The sequence below is a fragment of the Meriones unguiculatus genome, chromosome 9 (genome assembly GCF_030254825.1).
Source record: "Meriones unguiculatus strain TT.TT164.6M chromosome 9, Bangor_MerUng_6.1, whole genome shotgun sequence".
In the NCBI taxonomy this organism is placed as follows: domain Eukaryota; kingdom Metazoa; phylum Chordata; class Mammalia; order Rodentia; family Muridae; genus Meriones; species Meriones unguiculatus.
In genome coordinates, this window is record NC_083357.1 from 51,984,206 (window position 1) to 52,008,887 (window position 24,682).

The window sequence follows — 24,682 nt, forward strand, 5'->3', positions numbered from 1 at the left end:
CCTCCCCCATCCGCACACACGGGCTGCTGGGTAAGTGGCAAGATGGCTCCCCTGCATGTCTCCGGCTGATCGCTGCCGCTTCGCCAGTACAATAGAGCCAGCTACTACCAGCAGCCTGGCCTTCTTCCTCCAGAGAGACCAATCCAGCCGAACTCGGGGTTTGCCGTGAGGACTTAAACGCTTATCTCTTAAAAGCCAGATCTATTTTAGCCTCCCCGCTCCACCACCACCTCCCCTTCCATTTACCATTTTTTTTTTTCTTTTGGATCCCCAGTTGCTGCATCTTGGTTTTCTCTCTCTGGATCGGGTGGCTGGGAGGAGGTGGTGGGATCTCCGGGTAAGGAAGGTGGTTTGTTTGGTTTGGGAATTTTTTATTTTTTATTTTTTGGTTTTGGTTTTCTTTTCCTTTTTTTTTTTTTTTTTTTTTAGGATTTTTTTGTTTGGTTTTTGTTATTTCTTCCATTTCAGAAAGGGATAAACAGCACTTCCAGGGGGAGAAAAAAAAAATAATCATGTTATCAGACAGCAAAGAAGGGTGAGAGCTTAACATTCCCATGTGTCCCTTTCCCCACCTCTAGCCCGCCTCATCCTCCTTAGCTTCCTCATGGCTTTCACGGTCTTTCATTTTGATCTGTTTTCAGGCATTCCGCTTTCTCCCTTTGTCCTTCCTGCTCGATTTCTAATTGGCCCCAGTTGCCCTGTCTGAGCAGTAGGCTGTCTGTTTTGTTTTGGGGTTTTGATAAGCCTTTCTTCAAGATTTAAGCAGACAAATCACGTGTTCTAAGGGGGCCTGTTAGTTGGGGGCCCAATCCTGACCTTCCCCTCCCCCCCCAGCTTTGCATCTCTCCCTGCCTACCCTGGGGGCGCTTTTCTGACCTCTTGTGTGTCAGACAGCCTGTTGGGAATGCTGGATTTTCTGGTACTAGTTACTGGCCTGGGGAGGCTTGTTTTCCCCTTTCTGTCACTTGTGCCCCTGATCGTCTTCATTTTTTATATATATATATTTTAACCTTGTATTGGGGAGGGAGGTTCAGGATTAGAAGTTAGGGATGATGACAGAAAGGTAGGAAGATAGTTTATCTGGTGGAATCTCTATTTCTTTGTCTGAACTGGATGCTAACTTGTGAGAGTGGGTTTCATGTTTGGGGGCAAGTTTTCTGGTGTGGGGGAGGGTATTACTGACTGGGGAGGCTTGCTCTCTTTATCTCTTGGAAGTTGGAATGAGGGAGTGGGAGAAACTGGTTAAGAGTCAAATGTAAGAACAGTTCTACTCTGAGCAGGTAGCAGTGGCCTGATCCTCAAGCTTTCATACTTGGTCAGCAGTTTTAGGTTTCCTAAATGAGCGAGGAGTGGGCATGCTTACCAGCCCTGCACTATCTCCTGCAACCCCTCGCCCTTGTCTGCTCCTGGTGTCTCTAAATGTGGATCCACCAGGCATTTGTTATTAAACACTTGATTAAGCACAAGGTCAGGGTCATCTACTACAGCTATGCCCTTTTGTCTTGGTTTTTTATAAAAGAACCAGGCTTCCTAGAGGTTCCTGGGTAAAGTAAGGGTGCCTGTGCCCTGGTGGTAGGGAGTCCACAGGCTTTGGGACAGTCGAGGTCACTTCTGAAGGACTTTTCAGAGGATGCTGCTTTCATGCAAGAGAACTGTGCAGTTAGTACCTGGGAACGCCGTGAGTGCTGGGGGGCAGTGTTATCCCACTCTGGGTACTAAATGTGCAAGACCACTGTAACTGCTATTTCCCCAAGGGAAACATTCCCGCTTTTCAGTGGTAGCAGAGTTCTAGTCTGAGCTAAAAGGCAGCGCTTACAATCCCACCCAAGTAAGGAGACATTGGGATTTTATAGCTCCAAAGCTAACATCTTGCTCTCTCTTCCCCTTCATTCTCTCCTGCCCTTTCCTTCAACCTCTTCAATCCTGTCAGTGAAGAGAAGGAGGAAGTGACCATGGACACAAGTGAAAACAGACCTGAAAATGAAGTTTCAGAGCTTCCTATGCCTATTGCAGACCAAGTCAGCAGCGATGACCGCCCAGAGGGCAGTGCTGAAGAAGAGGAGAAGAAAGAGGTAACTAGCCAAGCCACCTGTTGGGGTGGGTGGGCAGACCGTGGGCCTAGGGAGAATAGACCATCTTAGTGATCCCTCTTACACAGTGGGATGACTTAAAAGGGGGCAAGGCAGGGCCTTAGATCAGGATAGGGCCAAGGGAGAACTCGCTGGTTTAGCAAGGGATACCCCTTGGATGGGGACAGAGTTCTTTTTCTTGACCCTGCATGGGAAGTAGTGCAGCCCAAACTCCTACTTCTGAAGTCTGTTAATGGTCCTTTTTCTAAAACCCAAGCGCAGCTTTTCTTGCTGCTGAAGCTTCTGTGAAGCTAACTCCTTGAGCTTTCCCTCCTTTTTAAAAGCTCAGAGGCACTCAACGCCACCTGGTGGGCTCTGGGGCTCCTACCAGATCAGCCTTGCTGAAGAATTTTTGTTGCTCTTCTGCCCCCCAGTGGTCTCATTATGGAGGTGTAGCGACTTAGAAACCAGAATTGGGGGTGATCCAGATGACCCCTCTATCTCCTTTTTTGGCGTTTTTATTACATTTTTTCCTGTACCCAATTCAAGAGGCTTCCCCCATTGGAGCAGCGAAGTCTTCTTGGCTCTTAAAGAAATAGAATTAGCTGGGTTTGGGAGTGCTATTATTACAGGGTGGGAGGGGCTGTTGTGTGTGTAGCCTTTCTCTGGTGTGTGTTGCGGGGGTGGGGGCAGGTGAAAGTGATTTGATGTGCAGAATATTATTTATTACAAGGTCCTTCTTCCCCGTAAAACTTTGTCCAAGTACCTCATGTACGGTAATCCGCCCGTAAAATATAACCCTGCCCAACTGGCCAATCGCTGATGCCGCCTCTACCTCTGGACCCACCCGCTGCTACTGAGCCGCCCAATCAGAGCCGAGTCTGCTGTCCAGGTGTCTTGGCCAGAGGGGGCATGTCCATGGGCTTCTGTGATGGGCCCCCTTTTGCCTCCCTGTCTTGCTTACATCAGGGGGCTAAGAAGAGCACTGTTCTGGAGAGACTTGTATTGAGAAAACAAAAGTCGTTTGGAAAGGGGTGGACTTGAATCATCTCCCTACTTGGGACACCCCAAGAAGAGTTTGTGCCGGTGCTGGGGCGCCTGCCCATGTGCCCTTACCTATCAAAGACTGTGGGTTGCCTTGTTTGCTACAGACTGTTGGGATCCCCATGTAGGAACCAAGAAACCTAAGAGAGTCAAATGTTTGTGATCACACTGCCATGTTGTAAACACTTGAGTGGGACCCATGGCTTAAGCTTTGCCGACTAGGAACCCTGCAGAGAAGTCTAGGGTCTGTACCCCAGGGATTTAAAGCTGACGACAGCCCAGCTCATGTGTCACCACTTGCTCATCAAATGGACTTTGCTTTGGTCCCTGTTGTCCATGGTGAAGGCAGCAGCATGTTGGCTGCTCCAGCTTCTCCACCCTTGGAGGCAGGGACTCGATCATCCACCTGACTGGAACCACTGTCTCAGCGGGAATCCCTGAGGAGATGCCAGCCACTACCCAGAAGACATGCTCTGATCTTGCTGCTGAAGGTGTACCAGGTCCTGGGGAAATTCACCTACTACTGCTGCCCCCAGGCTACCCTCATCAGAGGCTCCATGATCCTCCTCCGTGACAGGACCCCTCCCCAGTTACATTCAGAGGAGAAAGGGACTTTGGAGTTGTCACGTGGATTCCAACTGTTGGGTGGTGGTACTGGCTGCAGCTTGCCACTGGTGGACATAGGGTTCTGCCTGCCTCTCATGAAAGGCAAGGAGCATTCCTGCTACTCACAGGCCAACTCATCAGGGACTGCAAGATGATGCCCTACAGGGCCAGGACTGCTGTTCTGCCCCCATTCCCCCCTCTGCCCCTCGCTGAGGCTGGCATCGCCAGTGAACTGTCTTGACATCCTGGAAACTGGGCAGCATCCCCCCACACGTTTTCCTCCCGCCCCCCCTGCGCCCCTGGGAGGACTCTGGCAGTGCCACGCTGACTACCACGCCGTGCGCCCACCTTTTTTGCCAACCCAACCCCCCACCAATTGCACAACGCCTAGCAGGGAGGGCTCATTCTGATTGGACCGGCGGTTGACTAGATACAGTACACAGTGAGGTGCGATTGGCTGAACTGAAGATCCCAGGTGTGAGATGGTACCTGGAACATTTGTCATATTCCTAGTTTATTCTTTATTTTCTACTTCTTCTTTAATCTATTATTTTTATTTTTTCTTTACTTTTTCTGATTTCTTTGTTGGGTTTCTTATTTGGTTCGTGTTTTTCTTGTTTTAATTAAGTTTTTTTGTTTTTTGTTTTTCCTTTTCTCACTAACTTACCCATCACAAGCAACCCAGCTAGGGTTCAGGCTTGCCCTTAACAGAGACCAAGGAGACTTGGTTAGATGACACAGGTGGGGCTGGGGGTGGATGGGAAAGGAGATTAAGAGGGCTCTGCCCTACCCTTTAGAAGGGGTGGTAGGGTGGTCTTAGTTTTTCCAGAAATAAGCATGTAAATTAAAAGTGCCCCCACCCCACCCCCTGCTCTGTCTGTAATGTTGATCCTACTGCGTGTCTGGGAAGAGACTGCCCAAATCTGTGTTCTGGGCTTTGTTTTGGTATTGGTCCTTGGCCAGAGTCCCTGGGTTTGAGACCTGTTTTTTTTTTGTTTGTTTGTTTTGGGTTTGTTTTTTGTTTTTTTTTTTTGTGGTGGGGGGGGACATGCTAAGGCTCTGCTGGAGTAAGGGTGGTGGTTGGGGTGGCTGAGGCTTTCCCTAGGTCACACAAGAGATAGTTGTAAATTCTCTCTGCTAGCTGTTGGCCTGGGTGCTTCATCTTTAGTGAACCTAGTATAATTGTTTTACATGTTGCTCTGGGTGGTCTTCGGGTATCCCCAAATCCTATTAGGATGGTAGAATGGGCATCAAGTAAAGGGAGATTGTTGAAGTTGCCATCCTGAAAGCTGATTTTCTTGTATCTTTAAAATTAGCAAGGGAGGAGCTGGAAGGACCCCATCCCCCATGTCTGGGTGCAGCTTATTGGCTCTCGGGTCCTCATCCTTTACATAGAGTTGAAGAGGGCATGATAAGCAACTTTAAAGGGCTGGGAGGGAGCTGGGCATGGTGGCTCATGTCTGTAATCCCAGCGCTTGGGAGGCTGAGGCAAGATCACCAAAAATTTGAAGCCAGCCTAGGCTATGTAGTGAGACCCTGTCTTTAAAAACCCAAAAATTAATTAAATTAGCTGGGAGGTTGTTGGATGCCTCTTCAGCTTATTTCTGGCAAAGCTAATACACTGTTGTAAAAATGAAATAGATGACTCCCTATGATGTTTGGTTTAATTTTCCCTCTAACTTGCATTGATTCTGCTTCGTTTTTGCCGTTTGCTGCTTCTGTTTTGGTCTCTGTCTGTTGGTGTTTCTCTCTCTCTCTCTATGTCTCTATGTGTCTTTGGCATTTAAGATTGCCCAGTTTAACCTCCTCCCCCCTCTCTGTGGGGTGTCTCTCTCTTTTTCTTCCTTATCTTCTTCATACAGAGTTCGATGCCCAAATCATTCAAGAGGAAAATCTCCGTTGTCTGTAAGTCTAACCTCAAATTTCTGGTAAAAGTGTAAAAACTGTTCACAGTTAGAACCTCATTTCCTCCCAGTAGCATTTTGGGGGTGCAGTTCTCCCTTGCCTGATCCACCTAGCAAGTCTTTGCCTTCCCTACACGTGTAGGTTTTGATTTTTTTTTTCCCCTCTTTGAACCATTCCTGTCATGTTTCTCTAGGCGTGTGTGTGTGTGTTACTGAGGATTAAACTACCACTAACCACAATTTAAGGAGAGCAATGTACCTCAGACCATTTCCAATCTGTTCTCTTTTTTGCAACTTATTTCTTATTTTTTGAGACTAGGTCTCTGCTATGTAGCCGAGGCTGACCACAAACTGAATCCTGCCACATCCTCTCAAGTAGCTGGGATTACAGTCATGTGCTACCACAGCTAACTCTTAGAGGAATGTTATTCTTTCAGATATCCAACTTGAATTTGTAGTTAGAGACTCTCCCATATAATGCTCCCATTTTATACTAACACACATCTAGGAAGCGAATGTGCTACTGACAGTAACTGTTTCCCACTGAGGCGTTCTTGTGGTGGTGATGGCAGCTTTGTTTTCTGGCTGGCCTGGAATTTGTCGTGTAGACCAGGCTGGTCTTGAATTCAGAAGTTTCTTGTAAATTTTCAAATGCTGGAATTAAAGGTGTGTGCCACCAAACCCAGTGCCCAATAAGGAACTCTTTATTGCAAAAGTTTATTAGATGTTCATAGACACACATAGTCTGAATTGCCCCTCCAACCAGTTACCCACCCTTTCCTTTCTACAGACATAGTTTCCCATCTATAAGGAAGAGACGGCATCATTTTTATTCACTCTTAAGCCTTAGTTTTCCTAGCGTCCCCCCCCCCCCCGCCGAAAAATACTTTAAGTTAACCTTTTACTAAAACTCCAGCCCGAGGCAACCTATAAGTGTTGTGGTGTGAGCTAGCAGGGAGCCTAAGACCGTCTAACTGTTGGGTCCTATTTTTTGGGGACAGCAGCTACCAAGGGGGTGCAAGCTGGAAACAGTGACACAGAGGGGGGCCAGCCTGGTCGAAAACGTCGTTGGGGAGCCAGCACAGCCACGACACAGAAGAAACCTTCCATCAGTATCACCACTGAGTCACTCAAGGTGAGGTGGGAGGTGCCAGGGAAGGGAGGATAGGACATGTTGAGAGGTGGGAGTAGACATGGGCCCAGTGTAACGGGGTAGCGGGGGTGTCTGTGTCCCAGAGCCTCATCCCCGACATCAAACCCCTGGCGGGGCAGGAGGCTGTTGTGGATCTTCACGCTGATGATTCCCGAATCTCTGAGGATGAGACAGAACGTAATGGCGACGATGGGACCCATGACAAAGGACTGAAAATATGCCGGACAGTTACTCAGGTAAAAGTCCTGCACTCCAGCATCAGGGCTGAGGCAGTGGGTAGCAGCAGGCAGCTGAGGAGCTGAGATAAAGGCAGAGATGGGAACTCCTGTGCTAAGGGTAGGTTAATTAAAAACTACAGGCACATGCTTTGCCAAACATTACCAGTTGCAAAGAACATTCTGTTAGAACATTCCTTTGGTATATGGCTGTGCCACAATACCAAAATTGAAAACTAAAGATGACAAAACCTAAAATAGTTTAATATCTTACCTTATGCAGAAAAAAGTCCAGGCCAACAAAATTGCTCCATGGGTTAAAGAGGCCTGTGCAAAGCCTCACAACCACCCTCACTCAGGACCCATGTGATAGAGAGAACCAACTTCCAAAGCTATCCACACGGGGGTCCCCATGGACACACATGTGCACACAAATAATTAAACTTTTGTTTGCAATTTTAAAAAAAACCTTTTAGCCGGCCATGATGACACATGGCTTTAATCCCAGAGAGGCTGAGACAAGAGGATCTCTATGAGGTCAAGGCCAGCCTGGTTTACATTTGATCTCTAAGACAACAAAGACTACATAAGCCCTGTCTCAAAAACCACACATGAAACAAGACCTAGGGTTATCAAGAATTATCTCCCAACAGTGGAAGAGGTTGGTGCAACCACCTTCTCTTTGGGAGCCAGAGCCTGAAGAGAATATGCCAGTGTCATGACAGACCACCTCTGTTTTCTGATATCTTTGTAGGTAGTGCCTGCGGAGGGCCAGGAAAATGGGCAGAGGGAAGAAGAAGAAGAGAAGGAGCCTGAAACAGAACCCCCTGCACCTCCCCAGGTGTCAGTAGAGGTGGCCTTGCCCCCACCTGTGGAGCATGAAGTAAAGAAAGGTGGGTGAGCTGTGGCAGCTGTCTGCGTTCTTTGGGGACCACATTTGCACCTGTTTGGGCATCTGATGCCTCTGCCCTGTGTTTGAGAAGTTCTCTGTGTCTGCATCTCTTAGGTGCTGTTTTGAACTGGGTTGGATTTTATAGTGTTGGGGTCTCCGCGATGAGATTGGTTTGCCCTTGCGCCCTGCCACATTAGGACACTTGGCACATCTAAATGAAGATGGGCTCCATGGTAGAGAGTAAAAGGAAGGGAGTCAGGGGTGCCCTTCCTAAAGGCTGTTCCTGTGCTCTCTTTTTAGTAACAATAGGAGATACCTTAACCCGGAGATCCATTAGCCAGCAGAAGTCTGGAGTTTCCATTACAATTGATGACCCAGTCCGAACTGCCCAGGTGCCCTCCCCACCCAGGGGCAAGATCAGTAACATTGTTCATATCTCCAACTTGGTAAGTCGTGTTCCCATATTGTAGGCTTCTTGACTTTAGGGTTTACTTTAGCCTGAGAGTTGGAGAGGTGCCTCAGCAATTACAAGCTTACTGCTGTTGAGGAGGGCTCAAGTTCAGTTCTTAGCATCCAGGTGTGAGTGCTGGCACTCAAGCCCAGATCCTCTGGAAAAGAAGCCAGTATTTATAACTACTGGGCCATCTTTTCAGCCCATCCCACCGCCAGGGTTTCTCTCTCTAAGGTTACCTGTCCTGGAACTTGTTCTGTAGACCAGTCCGACTTTGAACTCAGAGATCTGCCCGCCTCTGCCTTCCAAGTGTTGGGATTAAAGGCATACGCCACCATTGTCCAGCTTACGTGGGAATTTCTCTTTATTTTGAGACAAGGTTTCTCTGTGTAGCCTTGACTGTCCTGTACTTCCTTTGTAGAGCAGGCTGGCCTTGAACTCAAGTGATCTGTCTGCCTCCCAGAGTACTGGGATTAAAGGCATGCACCACCACTGCCCGGTGCCTGTGGGAAATCTTAATGCTAGATATATAGGTATTCTTACCTTCTTTAAGACCTTAAAAGTTGATTTTTGTTGGCAGGTTCGTCCCTTCACTTTAGGCCAACTGAAGGAGTTATTGGGGCGTACAGGAACATTGGTGGAAGAGGCCTTCTGGATTGACAAGATCAAGTCTCATTGTTTTGTGACGGTGAGGCAAAGAGGCTATTTTCTGTGAGGTATCAGATTTGTGGGCATTATGGCAAATGGCAAGGACTAAAGGTGCACATGCCTCTCTGCTTCTTCCTCACCAGTACTCAACAGTAGAAGAAGCTGTAGCAACCCGCACAGCTCTGCATGGGGTCAAGTGGCCCCAGTCCAACCCCAAATTTCTGTGTGCTGACTATGCTGAGCAAGATGAGGTGAGCAACCTAAAGAAAAGGAGGGAATGGGCAGAGGTGCCCATATTCTGCTTAATTCTGAGAGCTTTGCCAAACCTGCAGTCACAAAGATTCTGGGTTTTCCTCTTCTCTCTCTTTCGTTGGGAATGGAGTAAACTCTATTTTAACTGTCCTTGTCCCTCTGCCCACAGCTGGACTACCACCGGGGACTCCTGGTGGATCGGCCTTCTGAAACTAAGACAGAGGAACAGGGAGCTCCAAGGCCCTTGCATCCCCCACCTCCACCCCCAGTTCAACCCCCACCCCACCCCCGGGCTGAGCAACGGGAGCAGGAGCGGGCTGTGCGGGAACAATGGGCAGAACGGGAACGGGAAATGGAGCGACGAGAGAGGACTCGGTCCGAGCGAGAATGGGATCGGGACAAAGTTCGAGAGGGGCCCCGCTCCCGATCACGGTCCCGAGACCGACGCCGCAAAGAGCGAGCAAAATCTAAAGAAAAGAAGAGTGAAAAGAAAGGTATTTCGCTGTGAGGCTGGTAGGGTGGTAATGTCTCCTGGTTGGAAGGACAGGAGCCCAGATGGATGGGTCAGAGGATTTTGTGTTTGAGATTTGGTTTTTTACTTCCTCTCACCTCAGAAAAAGCTCAGGAGGAGCCACCTGCCAAGTTGCTGGATGACCTCTTCCGTAAGACTAAGGCAGCACCCTGCATCTACTGGCTCCCACTGACTGAGAGCCAGGTGAGTATTCTCCTTTGCTGAGTAGTGGCAACGCTAGAGCTGGTCATTGCACCCAGGAGATTAATGGTGCAAAGTCCAGGCCCTGTCGTTGGCTTAGGTTAGTAAGGGAAGAAATGAAGCATTAGAGAATCGGCTTTAAGAAATGGCCAGTGAGGGTGCTGTAGAGAAAGCGAAGGTGGCCACAAAAGCAGGAAGTAGAACTTGTAGGATTTGAGAAACCCAGCTTCTGGGTTGACTAGGAAATGCATGTTTTATAAAGTTGTAAAGCTGTCTTTGTAAATTGTTCTCTGCTTCTTAATATCCGCAACTTTTGCTTTTTTTATGAGAATTTGAAGTATTTTCTTTGTGTGTTGGGGGGCCAAAAGGAGATGTGCTTGCCATGGTGCTCATGTGGAGGTCAAAGGACAGGACAGTTTTGTGGAATTGGTTCTCCTTCCATCTTTACATGGATTCCAGGGCTGAGCTAAGTTGTCTGGCTTTTGTGGCAAGGACGTTTACCCTATGAGCTATCTTGCTGGCCCCTTAATGTGAAGTAAAACCTGGGGGTGGGGGGGAATTTTAGGTTTCATGCTACTCAAATATTTTGCATCTAGAATCATGGAAGCTAGAGAAATAGAGAATGATGGTGTCAGCCCCTGTCATGCATAAGAGAGAGTGAGTGTGTAGGCAGAGCACAGCTCATCCTCTATGCCTGCCCCTTTTCTGTTTAACAACAAAACTGACAGTGACCCTGAGCTGGCAGTTCAAGGTCTGGGCAGGAAGCACAAAGAGGGACCAATTCAGACAGGACTGTGATGCACTTTCTCTGCCTCTGCCCTTCCTGCTGGCTACAGATTGTTCAGAAGGAGGCAGAGCAGGCTGAACGGGCCAAGGAGCGGGAGAAGCGACGAAAGGAACGAGAAGAAGAAGAACAGAAGGAGCGGGAGAAGGAGGCTGAGCGGGAACGGAACCGACAGCTAGAACGGGAGAAGCGGAGGGAACATAGTAGGGAGAGAGAGAGGGACAGGGAGAGAGAGAGGGACAGGGGGGACCGAGATCGGGATAGGGAAAGAGACCGAGACCGAGGCAGGGAGAGGGATCGCAGAGACACCAAGCGCCACAGCAGAAGCCGGAGTCGAAGCACACCTGTACGGGACCGGGGTGGGCGCCGCTAGCTGAGCAAACACTAGGAGAGCTGCAGGTACCTGCCACTCTGCCCTGGGAGGTTAAAGGCCACAGAGGGATAGGTACAATCACCATACCCTGGAACCAAGGGTCTTTCACACCATTGCTCAGTGCTGAACTGTAACTGCCACTCATCCCCACGTACCAAACGGAGCAGTGGCAATCTCTCCCTCCCACCCCACCCCCCGCCCCAACCTAACTCTCCTTTCTTCCCATTAAGTCTGAGAGGGAAGAGCTAGGTTATGGAGGGAGAGATTTGGCCCGAAGTGGGAATAGCCAAGTGCCCCAGACCTCTCATTTTCCCTCCGTCCTGCTTTCCACCTCCCTTGGGTACTCACAGCCTTTTGGGAACAGCCGGGGCCAGGCCTGGGTCACCTATGAGCTGAATCAGCCTCTCCTGAGTCCCAGGGCCCCTGCAGTTCCCCGTCTGTTCTGTCCTGCAGCCTCTTGCCCTCTGGTTCCACTTTATATCCACCTTTTCCTTTTGTTCAATTTTTATTTTTATTTTTTTTATTATTAAATGATGTGGTCTATGGAGAAAAAATAAAAATCTGACTTAGTTTTAACTAGTATTGGAGTGCCTTTCCTTGGGAAGGGTTTGGGTGAACGGGCAAGTTGAATGGCTGTGAGAATGGTGGGCAACTGAGTTCGGGAGCAGCGGCCTCCCTCGGGAATCTTCAACCCTACATTGGCCCTCATCAGCCTAAAGCTGTCTGTATTTTTCCCTCTGGGAGATAACTGGTTGTCCTGTTTCTTTTGCAAGACCACAGGGGCTGGCAGGGTCAGTCCCCTGCACAATTAGGCGTTTGGTCACCCTTCAAGGTGCTTTTCACAAATGCCACCAGGGGGCGCAGACACTCTAGATCCTTGCAAAGAGCTTTGCCCACCGATGTCTTGCCCCTGTCTGTCCCTAGCGAGCTCCCTAGACCCCCGCTTCACTGCGGTCCGTAGCTCACCCTAGCCGACTCATCTGGCGGTTGTGGCCCGCGCAAGATCCCGAGGCTCGCACCTTAACGCCGTGTGTGGATCCGGGTCCCCGCAGTGCTGTTCCTCACGGGGTGCCTCCGCAGGGGCTGTGCTGGCTGAGCGTGCCCGGGGACTCTCCGCCAGGCCCTCAAAATAGCCTGGCCAAGCTGCCCAGGTACCCTGCCGCGCTGCGGCCGGCCCGGGAGGGTCCCCGCATCTGTATGCGCCCGGCAGCCCCGGAGCCGCGGGGGCGGGGACTGGCCGGGGAGGGTCGGAGGCAGGGCTCTCCTCTCCCGCGCGAGCCGCCTCTCCTCCGCAGGCGGAGCCTCCTTCCCCCGCCCCCTCCGTCTCGCTCCCTTGTTCTCGCCGGGGCCGCTCAGACCTGCAGCGGAGCCGCGGCGCCGGCTTGGATCCGCTTGGGGCTGCGCCCCCGGGAGCCAGCGACGGAGGCGGGCGGGGTGCTGCTCGCCGTCCCGGGCCCCCCGGCAGTGCCAGGTAAGGGCGTCTGCCCGGGTCGGGAATCCTCGCGGGGGCAGCGGGAGCCCCGCAGCTTTGCGGTGCGCTCTGGCTGCGAGCCGTGCCGGCTTGGTTCTCCCGCGCTCTGCCCTCTCCCTACCCACACACCTCTCCCTGTCGCCTCTCCGGATTCCTCTTTTACCCGTCCGCCTCTCTGCCCCTTCTCTCTCCCTCTTGTCCTGCCTCTTCCCATCTCTTCTGCCTTTTTCCTCTACCTTTCTCCTCTTTTCCCTTTCCCGCTCTCCTTACCTCTCCCGTTTTCCTTTCCTCTCCTCCCCTCTCCTCTTTCCTTCCTGCTCTCCCATTCTCCCACTCCTCTGTTTCCTTCCTTCTCTCCTCTTCGTCCCGCCTGCCTCCCTGGTCCCTTGCTGCCCTCTGGCTTCTTTTCTCTTGGGAGCAAACGGCCTGTCAGGTGTGTGTGTGCTCTGGGGGAGGGCACAGCTACCTGACCGTGGGTCCCTTCAGGAGGACAGAGAGAAATGGGAAGGGTCTTCTCTCTAGCTCCTTTCCCGCAGCCCTCCCTACCTCTACTGCTCTGGGGGCTTACTCTACCAGAATGAAGTTCTGAGGCCTGATCTCTCTTACATACACACACACACACACACACACACACAAACCACACACACCCAGAAGGTTCCTCTGCCCCTCTACCCGTTTCCAAGCCTGGTACCTAGGACCACTCTCACCTTTCAGATCCGCAGGCTGCTTCCCTGATGTCTTTGCTTCTCTCTTGCTGCCCTTCTCTCTCCGTGGTTGGTCTGCTTCTCATCTGGTCTTCCCTGCCTGCCAGACCATCACGCCTGATTTTTGATCCAGGGCCCTCAATCACACTGTCTCTGGCCTCTGGGTCAGCCTCCATTTCACCTTTCCTGGGTCTCCTTGCACTTCCTGCAACCCTGGTCCCGATTCTTCCAGCTCTAGCCCCACTCCGCTTCTTTAGACCAATTCCCCTTAAAGACTGCAGCTGGCAGAGTGGGCTGTAGACAGTCTGGAGAGGTGGGGTTCCTCTTGGGGAGGGGATACTTTCCTAAGTCCCAGTCTGACTCGGGCTGCACTCCTTGTCTTTGAGCCTGACCCTATGGATAAGGGAGGCTGTGTGTCAATGAATACTAACCTCTTAATTCTAAGCCCTTTCTCCGTCAGTCTATCTACCTTTCCTAGTCCCCTATCTGTGTGCCCAAGGTAGGAGAATGGGAACAGGATTTGAAATTCCAAGTCCTTTCAGCGTTCCTCTCTCCTTTTTCCTCCCGGCTTTCCAGAGTTGACTGATCTGAGATTTATGGGCTTGGAGGGGCTGGAGGTGAACCCAGGCAGAGCCCGGGGGGGGGGGGGGGGGAAGCAGCAGGCTGTCTGTTAGACTGCATTCTGGGCAGTGGGGTGTCTGGTTTCTTAGCGAGCTGAGCTTCGGTATCTGATTTGGGAAAGAAGGATTTCGACTTTCCTTGATCCTGAGCAGCTACCTGTCCTACAGGTGTGGATCCATGGGGTAGCCTCAGCTCGTCTTCCCCAGCCAGCTCATGGGCCACCTGGCCTCGCCCGGCCTCGGCACCTGGGGCCAGTGAACAAGAGCCCTGGCTGGATTTCAAACATGTGGGGCCTTGTGAGGCTCCTGTTGGCCTGGCTGGGTGGCTGGGGCTGCATGGGGCGCCTGGCAGCTCCAGTCCCAGCCTGGGCGGGGTCCCGGGGACACTCAGGCCCTACACTGCTGCGGACCCGAAGGAGCTGGGTCTGGAACCAGTTCTTTGTCATTGAGGAGTACTCTGGCCCAGAGCCTGTCCTTATCGGCAAGGTAAGAACCGACCCTTCCCATGTCTGCACCTTAGGCCCTGCCCAGCAGCTTCATCACTCTGCAATGACCTTGGTCCCCTGGCACCCCTAGTACACCACCCAAACCTAGACTCCAACCCCGCCACCCTGCGCTTGGAGCTCTGTGCCTGTTTCCTCTGACTCTTGCAGCTCCACTCAGATGTTGACCGGGGTGAGGGCCGCACCAAGTACCTGCTGACGGGGGAGGGGGCAGGTACTGTGTTTGTGATCGATGAGGCCACGGGCAATATCCATGTGACCAAGAGCCTGGACAGGGAGGAGAAGGCCCAGTATGTGCTCCTGGCGCAAGCTGTGGACCGTGCCTCTAACCGGCCGCTGGAGCCTCCGTCAGAGTTCATCATCAAAGTGCAAGACATCAATGACAATCCGCCAGTGTTTCCCCTTGGGCCCTACCACGCCACAGTGCCTGAGATGTCTAACGTCGGTGAGCACCCCGGCTCTGAATGCCCCTCCAGCCCCTTTTGCGTCTGCCCTAGAACTCATCTTTTGCTCAGCCTTCTTCACGTCTGGGTCCCCTCGGTGTGCTCTTCCTTGCTGGCCTTGCCGCTGCTGAGCGGGGGCTCTTCCACAGGGACGTCTGTAATCCAAGTAACTGCCCACGACGCTGATGATCCCAGCTATGGGAACAGTGCCAAGTTGGTGTACACAGTGCTGGATGGACTACCTTTCTTCTCTGTGGACCCCCAGACCGGTGAGGACGAACTCAGGGGCCCTGTGGGGCAGCCACGGGCGCGAGCACCCCCTGACCCGGTGTCTCTCCCTTAGGAGTGGTTCGTACAGCCATCCCCAACATGGACCGGGAGACCCAAGAGGAGTTCTTGGTGGTGATTCAAGCCAAGGATATGGGTGGCCACATGGGGGGGCTGTCAGGCAGCACTACAGTAACAGTCACCCTCAGCGATGTCAATGACAACCCCCCCAAGTTCCCTCAGAGTAAGGGGCGGTTCTGTGATGCCCTTACCTACAGCCCCTAGACTCCATCCCTCCCAAGTCCCACCCCAGCCCAGACCCTGGAAAAAGGAAATGCTGGGGTGGGGAAGGAGGGCTGGAGGCTTCTCTGAGGACGCATCTTCCCTCCTTCCGCCCCTAAGGTCTATACCAGTTCTCTGTGGTGGAGACAGCTGGCCCTGGAACCCTGGTGGGCCGGCTGAAGGCCCAGGACCCAGACCTAGGGGACAACGCCCTAATGGCGTACAGCATCCTGGATGGGGAAGGATCAGAGGCCTTCAGCATTAGCACAGACTCCCAGGGCCAGGACGGGCTGCTTACTGTCCGGAAGGTTGGTCTTCCGCCGTTTGGTTTTGTTGTTTTCTCGCTTATTTGTTTTCATTTTGTGTGCATTGGTAGTCTGCCTGCCGGGATGTCTGTGTGGTGGTGTCAGATCCCCTGGAACTGGAGTTATAGACAGTTGTGTGCTGGGAATTGAACCCAGGTCCTTTGGAAGAGCAGAGAGTGCTCCTGACCTCTGAGCCAATGCTCCAGCTCCTGCCTTCTGCTGGATAAAACCTGCAGATGCAGCTGGGGGCGCAGGCTTAATGGTAGGGAGCTTGCCTAATGCACGGAGACTGAGATTTCATCCCCGGCTGGCACCAGGAAAAAACTGCAGGAGCTCCCCTCTCTGGCCATACTTCTAACTAGTTTCCTAGAATCGTGCTTAGAACCCCTGTGTCAGGCCCTGGTGGCCATGGCTGTCTTACCCTTTAGGTGAGGCTCCGAAAGCTAAAAGGGGGAGTGTCTCAGGGTCACTTAACAAGTCCACAGTGGCACTAACTGCAACTCTGGAGGTGCCACCCACCATGGCCACCGAGGCCGCACACAGCTCCCTAGCGCCACCTGTCCTCAGCTCTGGTCGTACAGGGCCAAGAGACTGCACCTGGGCGCAGCTGCTTTCCCAGTGCCTCACTCTCTGTCTCCCCTCATCATAGGCCCTGGACTTCGAGACCCGCCGTTCTTATACCTTTCGGGTAGAAGCCACCAACACCCTCATCGACCCTGCCTATCTGCGCCGAGGTCCCTTCAAGGATGTGGCGTCTGTGCGAGTGGCTGTGCAGGACGCCCCAGAGCCACCTGCCTTCACCCAGGCCACCTACCACCTGACAGTGCCTGAAAACAAGGCTCCTGGGACCCTGGTGGGCCAGATCTCGGCCAGTGACCTGGACTCGCCGGCCAGTCCCATCCGGTGAGCTGGACTGTGAGCTGGGGCGGGGCAAAGCTGGCCATTCATGGGTATGCCGTGAGTACAGCCAATCATGTCACCTAGCAGAGATCTCACTGTCCGTGCCGGCTTGCTGGTCGGCCTGCCCAGGTGCTGGGAGACCTCTAGCTATAGCCCAGCTCCCCACCGCTCCCTTTGGGTAGACTGGAGTGGCACCTCCTAGCGGCAGTACAAGCAAATAGAATCTCATTTGATAAATGGATCTCTATTGATCGTGCCCTGAGTGCTTCCCATTTTGCCCACTTGATAACGTTTAATTGTCATCATGTCCCTATAACGTAGGGATCGTCATTGGCAGTTGTTTGAGGGGCCAGCTGTGAGCGGCTAAGTGGGTGACAAGGTCAGATGGTTTCCCCAAGGTCACACAGGTGGTCTGGGGCAGAGCAGGGACGAGACACAGTCCCTGGGTCCCCAGAACAGAGCCGGCAGGTCTGAAGCACAGTGGTTTTGCCTCTTCTACCACTCCTAGCAAACACAGTCCCCTGAACCGTAGGGGCCTCCCAGGGCCTCCAGCCTGGCTGGCGGCTCTGAGTGGCTGGTAAGGCTCTACCTGGACCCTCTACCAGGGGCCTTGGCGCCCCGCAGGATGATCAGAGGGGAAGGAAGGGGAGGAGGGGAGGTGGCAGCTCCAGATCACTCCCGTTTCCCCTAGATACTCCATCCTTCCCCACTCGGACCCAGAGCGCTGCTTTTCCATCGAGCCCGAAGATGGCACTGTCCGAACAGCGGTGCTCCTGGACCGCGAGGCTCGTGTCTGGCACAACCTCACCGTGCTGGCCACAGAGCTGGGTAAGGAGTCCTGGGCCCTGAGGAGACCACATTGTTCTGGCAGAGAGCTATCCCTATCCCTGAAGGGGGAGGGGGGGTAGTGACAGCCATACCTCAACTAAGTTCAGTTCCTGGCCCTCAGCCTGGAAACAGCCATCCTCACTCAGTTTGGGGGTCATGGGGCGACAACACAGGACATGCTGCCTGAATATCTTGACCAGACATTAATGCCTACCTGATTTGCTCGAACTCAGAGCCGTACCTCGCGGCCCAAGTGTTAAACTGTCAGGGCCGGGAAGGACTGTGCAGGAGTGTGTCAGGTCTTCTGGGAGCCTTGTAGGACTTGCCTCCCCCAGCACCAGCACCAGCACCAGCACCGGCTTAGTTCTCTGCCCTGGGGAGACAGGCAAGGCCCTCACCCTCTCTGTGTAGCACCTTATGGCCCCTGCTCATGCTCCTGCTGTTTTTAAATGGTCCATCAGCATCGTGACTGTATACACAGATGTCAGTGCATGTCAGCAAGGAGCTGTATGTATACGTACATGGGCGTGCACTCACGTGAAGTATACAGCCGCAGGGCACACACCTGTAATCTCAGCACGAGAGAGGCTAAGGCGGGAGAATCGGGAGTTCAAGGGCAACCTGCGGTACATGACATCCTATATGCAAGTGTGTGTGTGCGCATGTGTGTGTGGGTGGGTGGGTGTGTGCGCGCGCGTGTGTGCGCGCGCGCACACACATGTATACTTGTGATATATCCCTGATATGTGTTCGCAATAGAGTTTGTATAGAATTATATTTGTGGTATTTGTGCATATGATTGGGTGTGTATAGTCTTGTATACAAGTAGCTACAGATAATCCTTTGCATATGTGGATATTTGTGGATAGATGATTGCTTATTGTGTATCATGCACCATTTTAAGTTCCAAAAATAGAATGACTTACTTAAACACTACAATGAGGGAGATAGGATTATTTCCCTGTTTCCAAGTGAGTAAGCTCATAAAGAGAAGTTAAGTGACTTCTCAAAGTCATATGGAAATAAATGGCAGGGCATGTGATCCAGGCCGTCAGTTGGCAGTGTGAGCTGCTGTCTCCGCTACCTTCCTGCTTTTCCTGTGGGTTAAATACGTGTTTGTATTTGTGTCTGTCTGTGCGGCTCTGTTTGCGCTGGCAGTTCTGTGTAGCTAGCTGCAAGCGTATCTGTAGAGATGATGCTTTGTGCACGTGTGTGGTGTGTGTTATATGCATTACCTTGCGTCTGGTTGCATGTTTATATATGGCCCTGTGGATATGTGCGTCCCGTACTGTTCTCTCGTGCTCTTGCCAAACCCTGCTCTTGTCCCCACCCCGATATTGGCTAGTAGCTGGTGGCCCTTACTGCAGTGAAAGACTGGACCCATCTCATTCCGTCTCTAGTTGGCCTCGACCTTAGGGCCAGGCAGCTCACACACAGGGCCTGCCTGCCCTGCCCCGAGCTGTGAACTCGGCCCCTTCCACCAAGGCCAGCCAGCTCTCCCTCAACACAGAGAAAAGACCGAAGGAATCAGGAAGCTCACTATCCTTAGCATTCTCTCTTGAACGATGCTGACAGAGAGGAGCAAAGTAAGAAAATAGTAGGGCGCCCCCGAGGGCGGGGCCTGGGCGCTGCACCCCGTGGACCATGACACTCTAGAAGGTCAACTCTCAGTGATACAAATTGCCGCACTACAGCCTCCCAGACCTCTGTTGGTGTGTGTGAGCGTGTCCATTCTACTTGTGCATGAAAAGGCATTCTCTGGGCCAGGGTAGGGTGGGGTCAACGCTGTACTCACTGCTCATGTCCGCTTCCAGCATGTTCGATTTGTCGCACCCTGTATGTGTGGTCTGTTCACCTGTTTCTCGGTTTATGTTTGCACACCTCGTGTGGACCTTCTGCCTACCCTACATCTCCGCATTTGCTGTGCTTGCCCTGTGCGCGCATCTTAGGTACTACGTGAGCACGTATACGCTTGTTCTCATCCCACCCACTTCAGATTGTGATTTGCATGCTAGGTGTGGAGGCAGAGGCCTGTAATCCAGCACTCTGGGAGACGGAGGCAGGCTGATCGCCGTGAGTTCAAAACCAGCCTGTTCTACAAAGCTACAAGGCTACACAGAGAAACCCTGTCTAAAAAAAAAAGAAAAAATCATGTTTTGCTGTCCGTGTACCATGCGGGGTCTCACGTTCTATGTGCATGCTTTGTGGCATCTGTGCCTCTGACCAAGTATGTTGTGTGTGCATGTATGACGCACACGTGTTGGTATTCTGGCTTCAGACAGCTCTGCACAGTCTTCCCGTGTGCAAGTAGCCATCCAGACCCTGGATGAAAATGACAATGCTCCACAGCTGGCTGAGCCCTATGACATTTTTGTCTGTGATTCCGCAGCCCCTGGCCAGGTAAGCGGCTGAGGCAGATGGGTTGGACTCTTGAGGCCCCCAGCAGCCATTTCACTGAAAGACCTTTCATCTTCTTCCAGGTGATTCAGGTCATCCGGGCTCTAGACAGAGATGAAGCTGGCAACAGTAGCCAAGTCTCCCTTCAAGGTCCTGCGGGCCCTGATGCCAACTTTACAGTCCGGGATAACCGAGGTGGGTGACCTTCTGCATCCACACCCATGCCTGTCTCCCCCCCACCCCTCCCATACCCTGGACAGCCTGATTGCCCCTCCCCCGCCTGTGGAACCCTCTACCCAGCAGCAGAGAGGTGTACATTTGCGCTTGTGTGTTTGTCCTTTGCGTAAACCTTCCCTGGGGAGCAGGCCCAATGGGCTGAGCCGACCCTACAGGAAGGAACCTTCCTTTTTCCACAGATGGCTCTGCCAGCCTGCTGCTGCCTTCCCGCCCTGCTCCACCCCGCCAGGCCCCCTACCTGGTTCCCATAGAACTTTGGGATTGGGGGCAGCCGGCTCTGAGCAGCACTGCCACGGTGACTATCAGTGTGTGTCGTTGCCGGCCTGACGGCTCCATGGCATCCTGCTGGCCCGAGGCTCAGCTCTCACCTACGGGTCTCAGCACTGGTGCCCTGCTTGCCATTGTCACGTGCATGGGTACCCTTCTTGGTGAGTCAGGGACAGTGGGACAAGATGCGCTCGCTCTCTGGGCCTGTTTTGTGGGGCGGGAGAAAGCAGGTCTAGACATAGGGCATGAATGACCCTGTCAGGCCTGGATTTTCTACTGCTGGGTAGGTCCAAGAGAAAACCTCTGTCCTCACCTACCGAACCTCCAAACCCATGACAGTAACCGGCCATAAAAATTGATTGAGCCAAGTGCAGCGCTAGGCCCGTCACAAATGTTTTGTTATAATCGTTCAAACACCTAAGGAAATAAAACTTCTTTTCCATGTAAACTTCTCACACATAGCAAATAAAGGGTGAAGGCAGGATTCAAACAAGGTTTGCCAAATGTCAGAGGCTTGCCACCCCTCGCCACGCGGCCTCAGCTTGGTCGGGCCCCGCGTGGGAAGCAGCGGCTCAATGGCCTGCGTGCTCTCCTGCAGCCCTGGTGGTGCTCTTCGTGGCCCTGAGGCGGCAGAAGCAGGAAGCCTTGATGGTGCTGGAGGAGGAGGACGTGCGCGAGAACATCATCACCTACGATGACGAGGGTGGCGGGGAGGAGGACACCGAGGCCTTCGACATCACAGCCCTGCAGAACCCAGACGGAGCCGCACCTCCGGCCTCCGGGCCGCCCGTGCGCCGCGACGTGCTGCCCCGGACCCGGGCGCCGCGCCAGCCCAGGCCGCCAGGCCCCGCGGATGTGGCGCAGCTGCTGGCGCTGCGGCTGCGCGAGACGGACGAGGACCCCAGCGTGCCACCCTACGACTCGGTGCAGGTGTACGGCTACGAGGGCCGGGGCTCCTCCTGCGGCTCGCTCAGCTCCCTGGGCTCGGGCAGCGAGGCTGGCGGTGTCCCCGGCCCCACCGAGCCACTGGACGACTGGGGCCCGCTCTTCCGCACCCTGGCAGAGTTATATGGGGCCAAGGAGCCCCCGGACCCCTGAGTCCAGCCCCGGTCCTGCCGCTGCGCTGCGGTGGGGTAGCGCGCACAGGCCCTCTGAGTGAGCCCCACATGGTCCAGGCAGGCGGCGGCAGCCCAGGGGCCCAGTGTCCCTCCCTTCCCCTCCCTCTTACCTCCCCCTCCTCAGTCGGTCTGTGTTGTTTCTCCAGAGATCCCTGTCTGTGACTCTCCGCTGTCGGGGGTTGGGTTCTGTGACTGCCCCGACCTCTGTTCTCACTGTGACTCTGTGGCTGTTTTTGTCCCGTAATTCTGATCGCTCAGATTCTGTCTCCCACGCACATGCTCTGTCTGTCTCTGGCCCACATGTCCCTCCCTTCTCTCTTGAGTCCCCCTGACTGGCGTTTTGGTTGGTTTGTTGTTGTTTTGTTTCTGTTATCCATCCCCAAAGCAGGAGAATCTCTCCCAGCCACTGCTGCCCCACCCTCCTGCAGGAGATGCTCTGCTCCAGGTCAGTGTCTGTGGCGGACTTGGAAGCAGTACAGGGGACCGGAGCCGCCCTCCTGATCCTGCTTCTAAACCAACCCGCCCTTCCTTACAGACCTGCCCGCATGGTTCCTTCCATCACTCATGGCCTCATCCTGGCTCCACTGGCTTCCAGCAGAAGGAAGGAGGGAGCCAGCCCACCTCCCAGGGCAAGAGCTTCGACCCACATGGCCACCTCCCTGGAGCTCTGCCCAGCTGTCAGCCCGCCCTGGGCATCCCAGCTCTGGGCATTGTCTTGTGTGCTTCTCAGGCCCCAGAAGGGAAGTGGGGGGTGGGGGTGGGGGAGAAAGGGGAGGCAGCTGGGGAAGGGGGAAAAGGGAAGAAGGGAGGGGCCTCCATCTCTAATTTCATAATAAACACTTTATTTTGTAAATTTGGAGCCTGCTTCTCACCGGCCCAGCGTTTCTGGACAGACTTTCCTTTGTGCTGAGGGCGGAAGGGGGCAAAGCCTCCAACCCCAGCCCAGTCCTCCTAGGAGGTACCTACTTAGAGACCCTCTCAGATGGAGGAGTGTGGGCCACGTTCCATTGGGGGAGGAGGATAATGACTGTCCCCATGTCCACCACCAACTCCAGTCCCACGTCCACATGTCTCAAACTATCTGTGGGATTGGCAAGAGGGGAGTGAATACGGGGAACACGGGGTGAGGGCTCCTGTCAGGACATGAGACCGAGAAGAGGGAAGGAGGCTCTACACTAGCTACAACTAAATGTGGGAACTTTTATTCTCCTTCAACTGTTGTCTTGGAGGCCTGTTGCCTCTGTCTGCTAGCCTTGGCCTAGTCCTGGGAGCTTCTAGCCTCCATACAATCTAACCTAGGCCTAGACGTTTTCAGCCTCTGAGACTTACTGCTTAATAAGCTCACCCTTTCTTGTTCTTAGTGAGCTCTGGGCTGGCTGGTTCAACTCAGCTGTTCTGGCTTACACTCCTCTCCCAGCTGACTTAGTCAATCTGGCTTTTCCCTTGGCTTCTGAATTGCTCTGCTTGGCCTCAAACTAACTCAGTCAATCTGCTCTAATCTCCTGGCTCCTTCTCATTCTCTGGCTCATTCAGTCTTCACCTCAGTTCTCTCTCTGCAACCTATCTCTCTATTACTGTCCCAGTAAAGCTGCCTCCGCTCCCTCTCACTCTGCATTGCCCTTTAAGTAGCTTCCCTTTCCTCTCTCTTCTCATGAGTTGGGCATATCCTATTCTGTCAAATCTTCTCTGATTTTCTGCCACTGCAATTAGACATCACTTTCAAACATGGGTGCTTCCTTCTGCAAACTTACCTTTACCTTCATTGTTTGGGATTAAAGGCGTGTACCAGCACACCTAGACCTAAGCTTTTCTTTACCTGAAACCTGCTGTACACCAGGCTGGCCTTGAACTCAGATCTGCTTGCCTCTGTCTCCTGGAATAAAGGTGCAGTTGTATTCCACCAGATCACACAGACCTAGATCTTTGATCACATAGGCCCTTGGATGTGATCTCTTGTCAGAACAGCCATGTTCTGAATTAAAATTCCTGTACACTGGGCCTAGAGTGCTAACAAAGAATGGGCTGTGGTTGGATCAGGACCTGCCACTTCCACATTTACACACATCTCCCCAGCCCACAGGTCTTGGTCTTTGTGGAGCATACACACACACACACACAGAGCCAGAATAGGCAGGGCATGAGTGGTTAAGGGGTAGAATCAGCCAGGTGAGGTGGCATCTAGGTGGGATTGCCAGCATCCCCAATGCCCACTTCCTGAGGCGAAGGAGACACAAGCTTTAGGACCAGCACAGCTGGTCCTTTTCTCCAGGTAGGTCTTGGGCTACCCAGAAGCAGGAGGATCCCAGCACGTCTTTGTGACCCTCCTACTAACGGTATGATGCTGGCAGCTGGAGAAAGCTGCTTTAATGGGAGAGACAGGGCCTCACCATGTAGCTCAGGCTGATCTGGACCTCACCATCCAGCCCTAGCTAGCCTTGAACTGACAGCAGGCCTGCTGCCTCCATCTCCTGAGGGCTGAGATTAAGGTCACACAGCTGGAAGCAATGCCTTCCATAGTTGCTGATTTACAATGGACAGGTGATGGGGGACCAAGAGCCCTCTTTAAAAAGTATTGGGACCAGGAATAAGACAACTTATGGACCAGTCTCAGGTAGAGAAGGGTACACCCAAAAGGGACATGAGCTTCACCCTGTCCTCCTCCCAACCCTACTGAGGCCCGGCAACAGTGCGTTCAAAACCTAAAGGAACATGAGGCTGGAGGAATAGCCCAGGTGTGAAGAGCATTTGCTGCTCTTCCAGAAGTCTTGGGTGCAGTTCCCAGCATCCATACGGTGGCTCACCAGCATCTCTGACTCCAGGGGGATGGATACCCTCTTCTAGCCTGTAGGCAACAGGCAAGTAGGTCCCAGAGCACCCCTCTGCCTCTGCTGCTGCTCACTTCCCGAAAGCCTCGGAGTAGACCAGGAGGGTGAGGGGTGGCTGTAGGCTGGTGCCTAGCCCTGCCCCATCCTCTCCTATTTGGCTCTTCACTGTGCAAGTTGGCTAGCGCTACCACTCAGGCTGCAGTGGCTGCTCTTAATCAAGTGTTGCTCCTTTCCACAAAACCACACAGGCCTCTGCAGATTCCTGTCTTTCAGGGAATGAGGGTTGCTGTGAAGGCCAATAGCCACATTTTCACCCTGGCTTGCAAGTTAGTCCCCATGTACTGGGCACCTTCCTACAGTCCTCTGTTTGTTTGTTTGGTTTGATTTGGGTTTTGGTTTCTCAAGACAGGGT

General features: G+C 53.0%; 2 protein-coding genes across 8 annotated transcripts in view; both read left to right on the forward strand.

Annotated features, from left to right (window-relative positions):
* Positions 1–11,679, forward strand: part of Acin1 (apoptotic chromatin condensation inducer 1) — a 46,719-nt gene extending 35,040 nt beyond the window's left edge. Inside the window, exons 1-13 of one of the 7 annotated variants that reach the window (XM_060391204.1) lie at positions 29–165; positions 275–337; positions 1,931–2,072; positions 5,582–5,624; positions 6,625–6,758; positions 6,860–7,012; positions 7,746–7,884; positions 8,184–8,329; positions 8,915–9,022; positions 9,126–9,233; positions 9,404–9,728; positions 9,849–9,949; positions 10,783–11,679. In XM_060391204.1, the coding sequence (XP_060247187.1) occupies positions 56–165; positions 275–337; positions 1,931–2,072; positions 5,582–5,624; positions 6,625–6,758; positions 6,860–7,012; positions 7,746–7,884; positions 8,184–8,329; positions 8,915–9,022; positions 9,126–9,233; positions 9,404–9,728; positions 9,849–9,949; positions 10,783–11,103 (1,893 nt within the window). In that variant the 5' untranslated portion in view covers positions 29–55 and the 3' untranslated portion in view covers positions 11,104–11,679. Of the gene's footprint in view, positions 1–10; positions 166–274; positions 338–468; positions 536–1,930; positions 2,073–5,581; positions 5,625–6,624; positions 6,759–6,859; positions 7,013–7,745; positions 7,885–8,183; positions 8,330–8,914; positions 9,023–9,125; positions 9,234–9,403; positions 9,729–9,848; positions 9,950–10,782 lie in introns of those variants that run through there. The other 6 variants (XM_021639621.2, XM_021639622.2, XM_060391206.1 and 3 more) reach the window with 6 other exon arrangements.
* A 702-nt stretch (positions 11,680–12,381) lies between these two features.
* Cdh24 (cadherin 24) lies at positions 12,382–22,211 on the forward strand. The gene is made up of 13 exons (XM_021639653.2): positions 12,382–12,574; positions 14,067–14,384; positions 14,552–14,846; positions 14,994–15,113; positions 15,188–15,355; positions 15,514–15,701; positions 16,348–16,601; positions 17,290–17,426; positions 19,705–19,826; positions 19,907–20,018; positions 20,240–20,488; positions 20,926–21,890; positions 21,981–22,211. The coding sequence occupies exons 2-12, from the start codon at positions 14,184–14,186 to the stop codon at positions 21,423–21,425; spliced, it is 2,346 nt and encodes a 781-aa protein (XP_021495328.1). The 5' UTR covers positions 12,382–12,574; positions 14,067–14,183; the 3' UTR covers positions 21,426–21,890; positions 21,981–22,211.
* Positions 22,212–24,682: the final 2,471 nt, after the last annotated feature.

Bases quoted from the DNA above. Each gene is read 5' to 3' on its own strand.
- Cdh24 (XM_021639653.2), top strand. From the start codon at position 14,184: ATGTGGGGCCTTGTGAGGCTCCTGTTGGCCTGGCTGGGTGGCTGGGGC. The intron at 14,385-14,551 runs GTAAGAACCGAC...TGACTCTTGCAG, and splicing joins AGCCTGTCCTTATCGGCAAG to CTCCACTCAGATGTTGACCG. The intron at 14,847-14,993 runs GTGAGCACCCCG...GCTCTTCCACAG, and splicing joins GCCTGAGATGTCTAACGTCG to GGACGTCTGTAATCCAAGTA.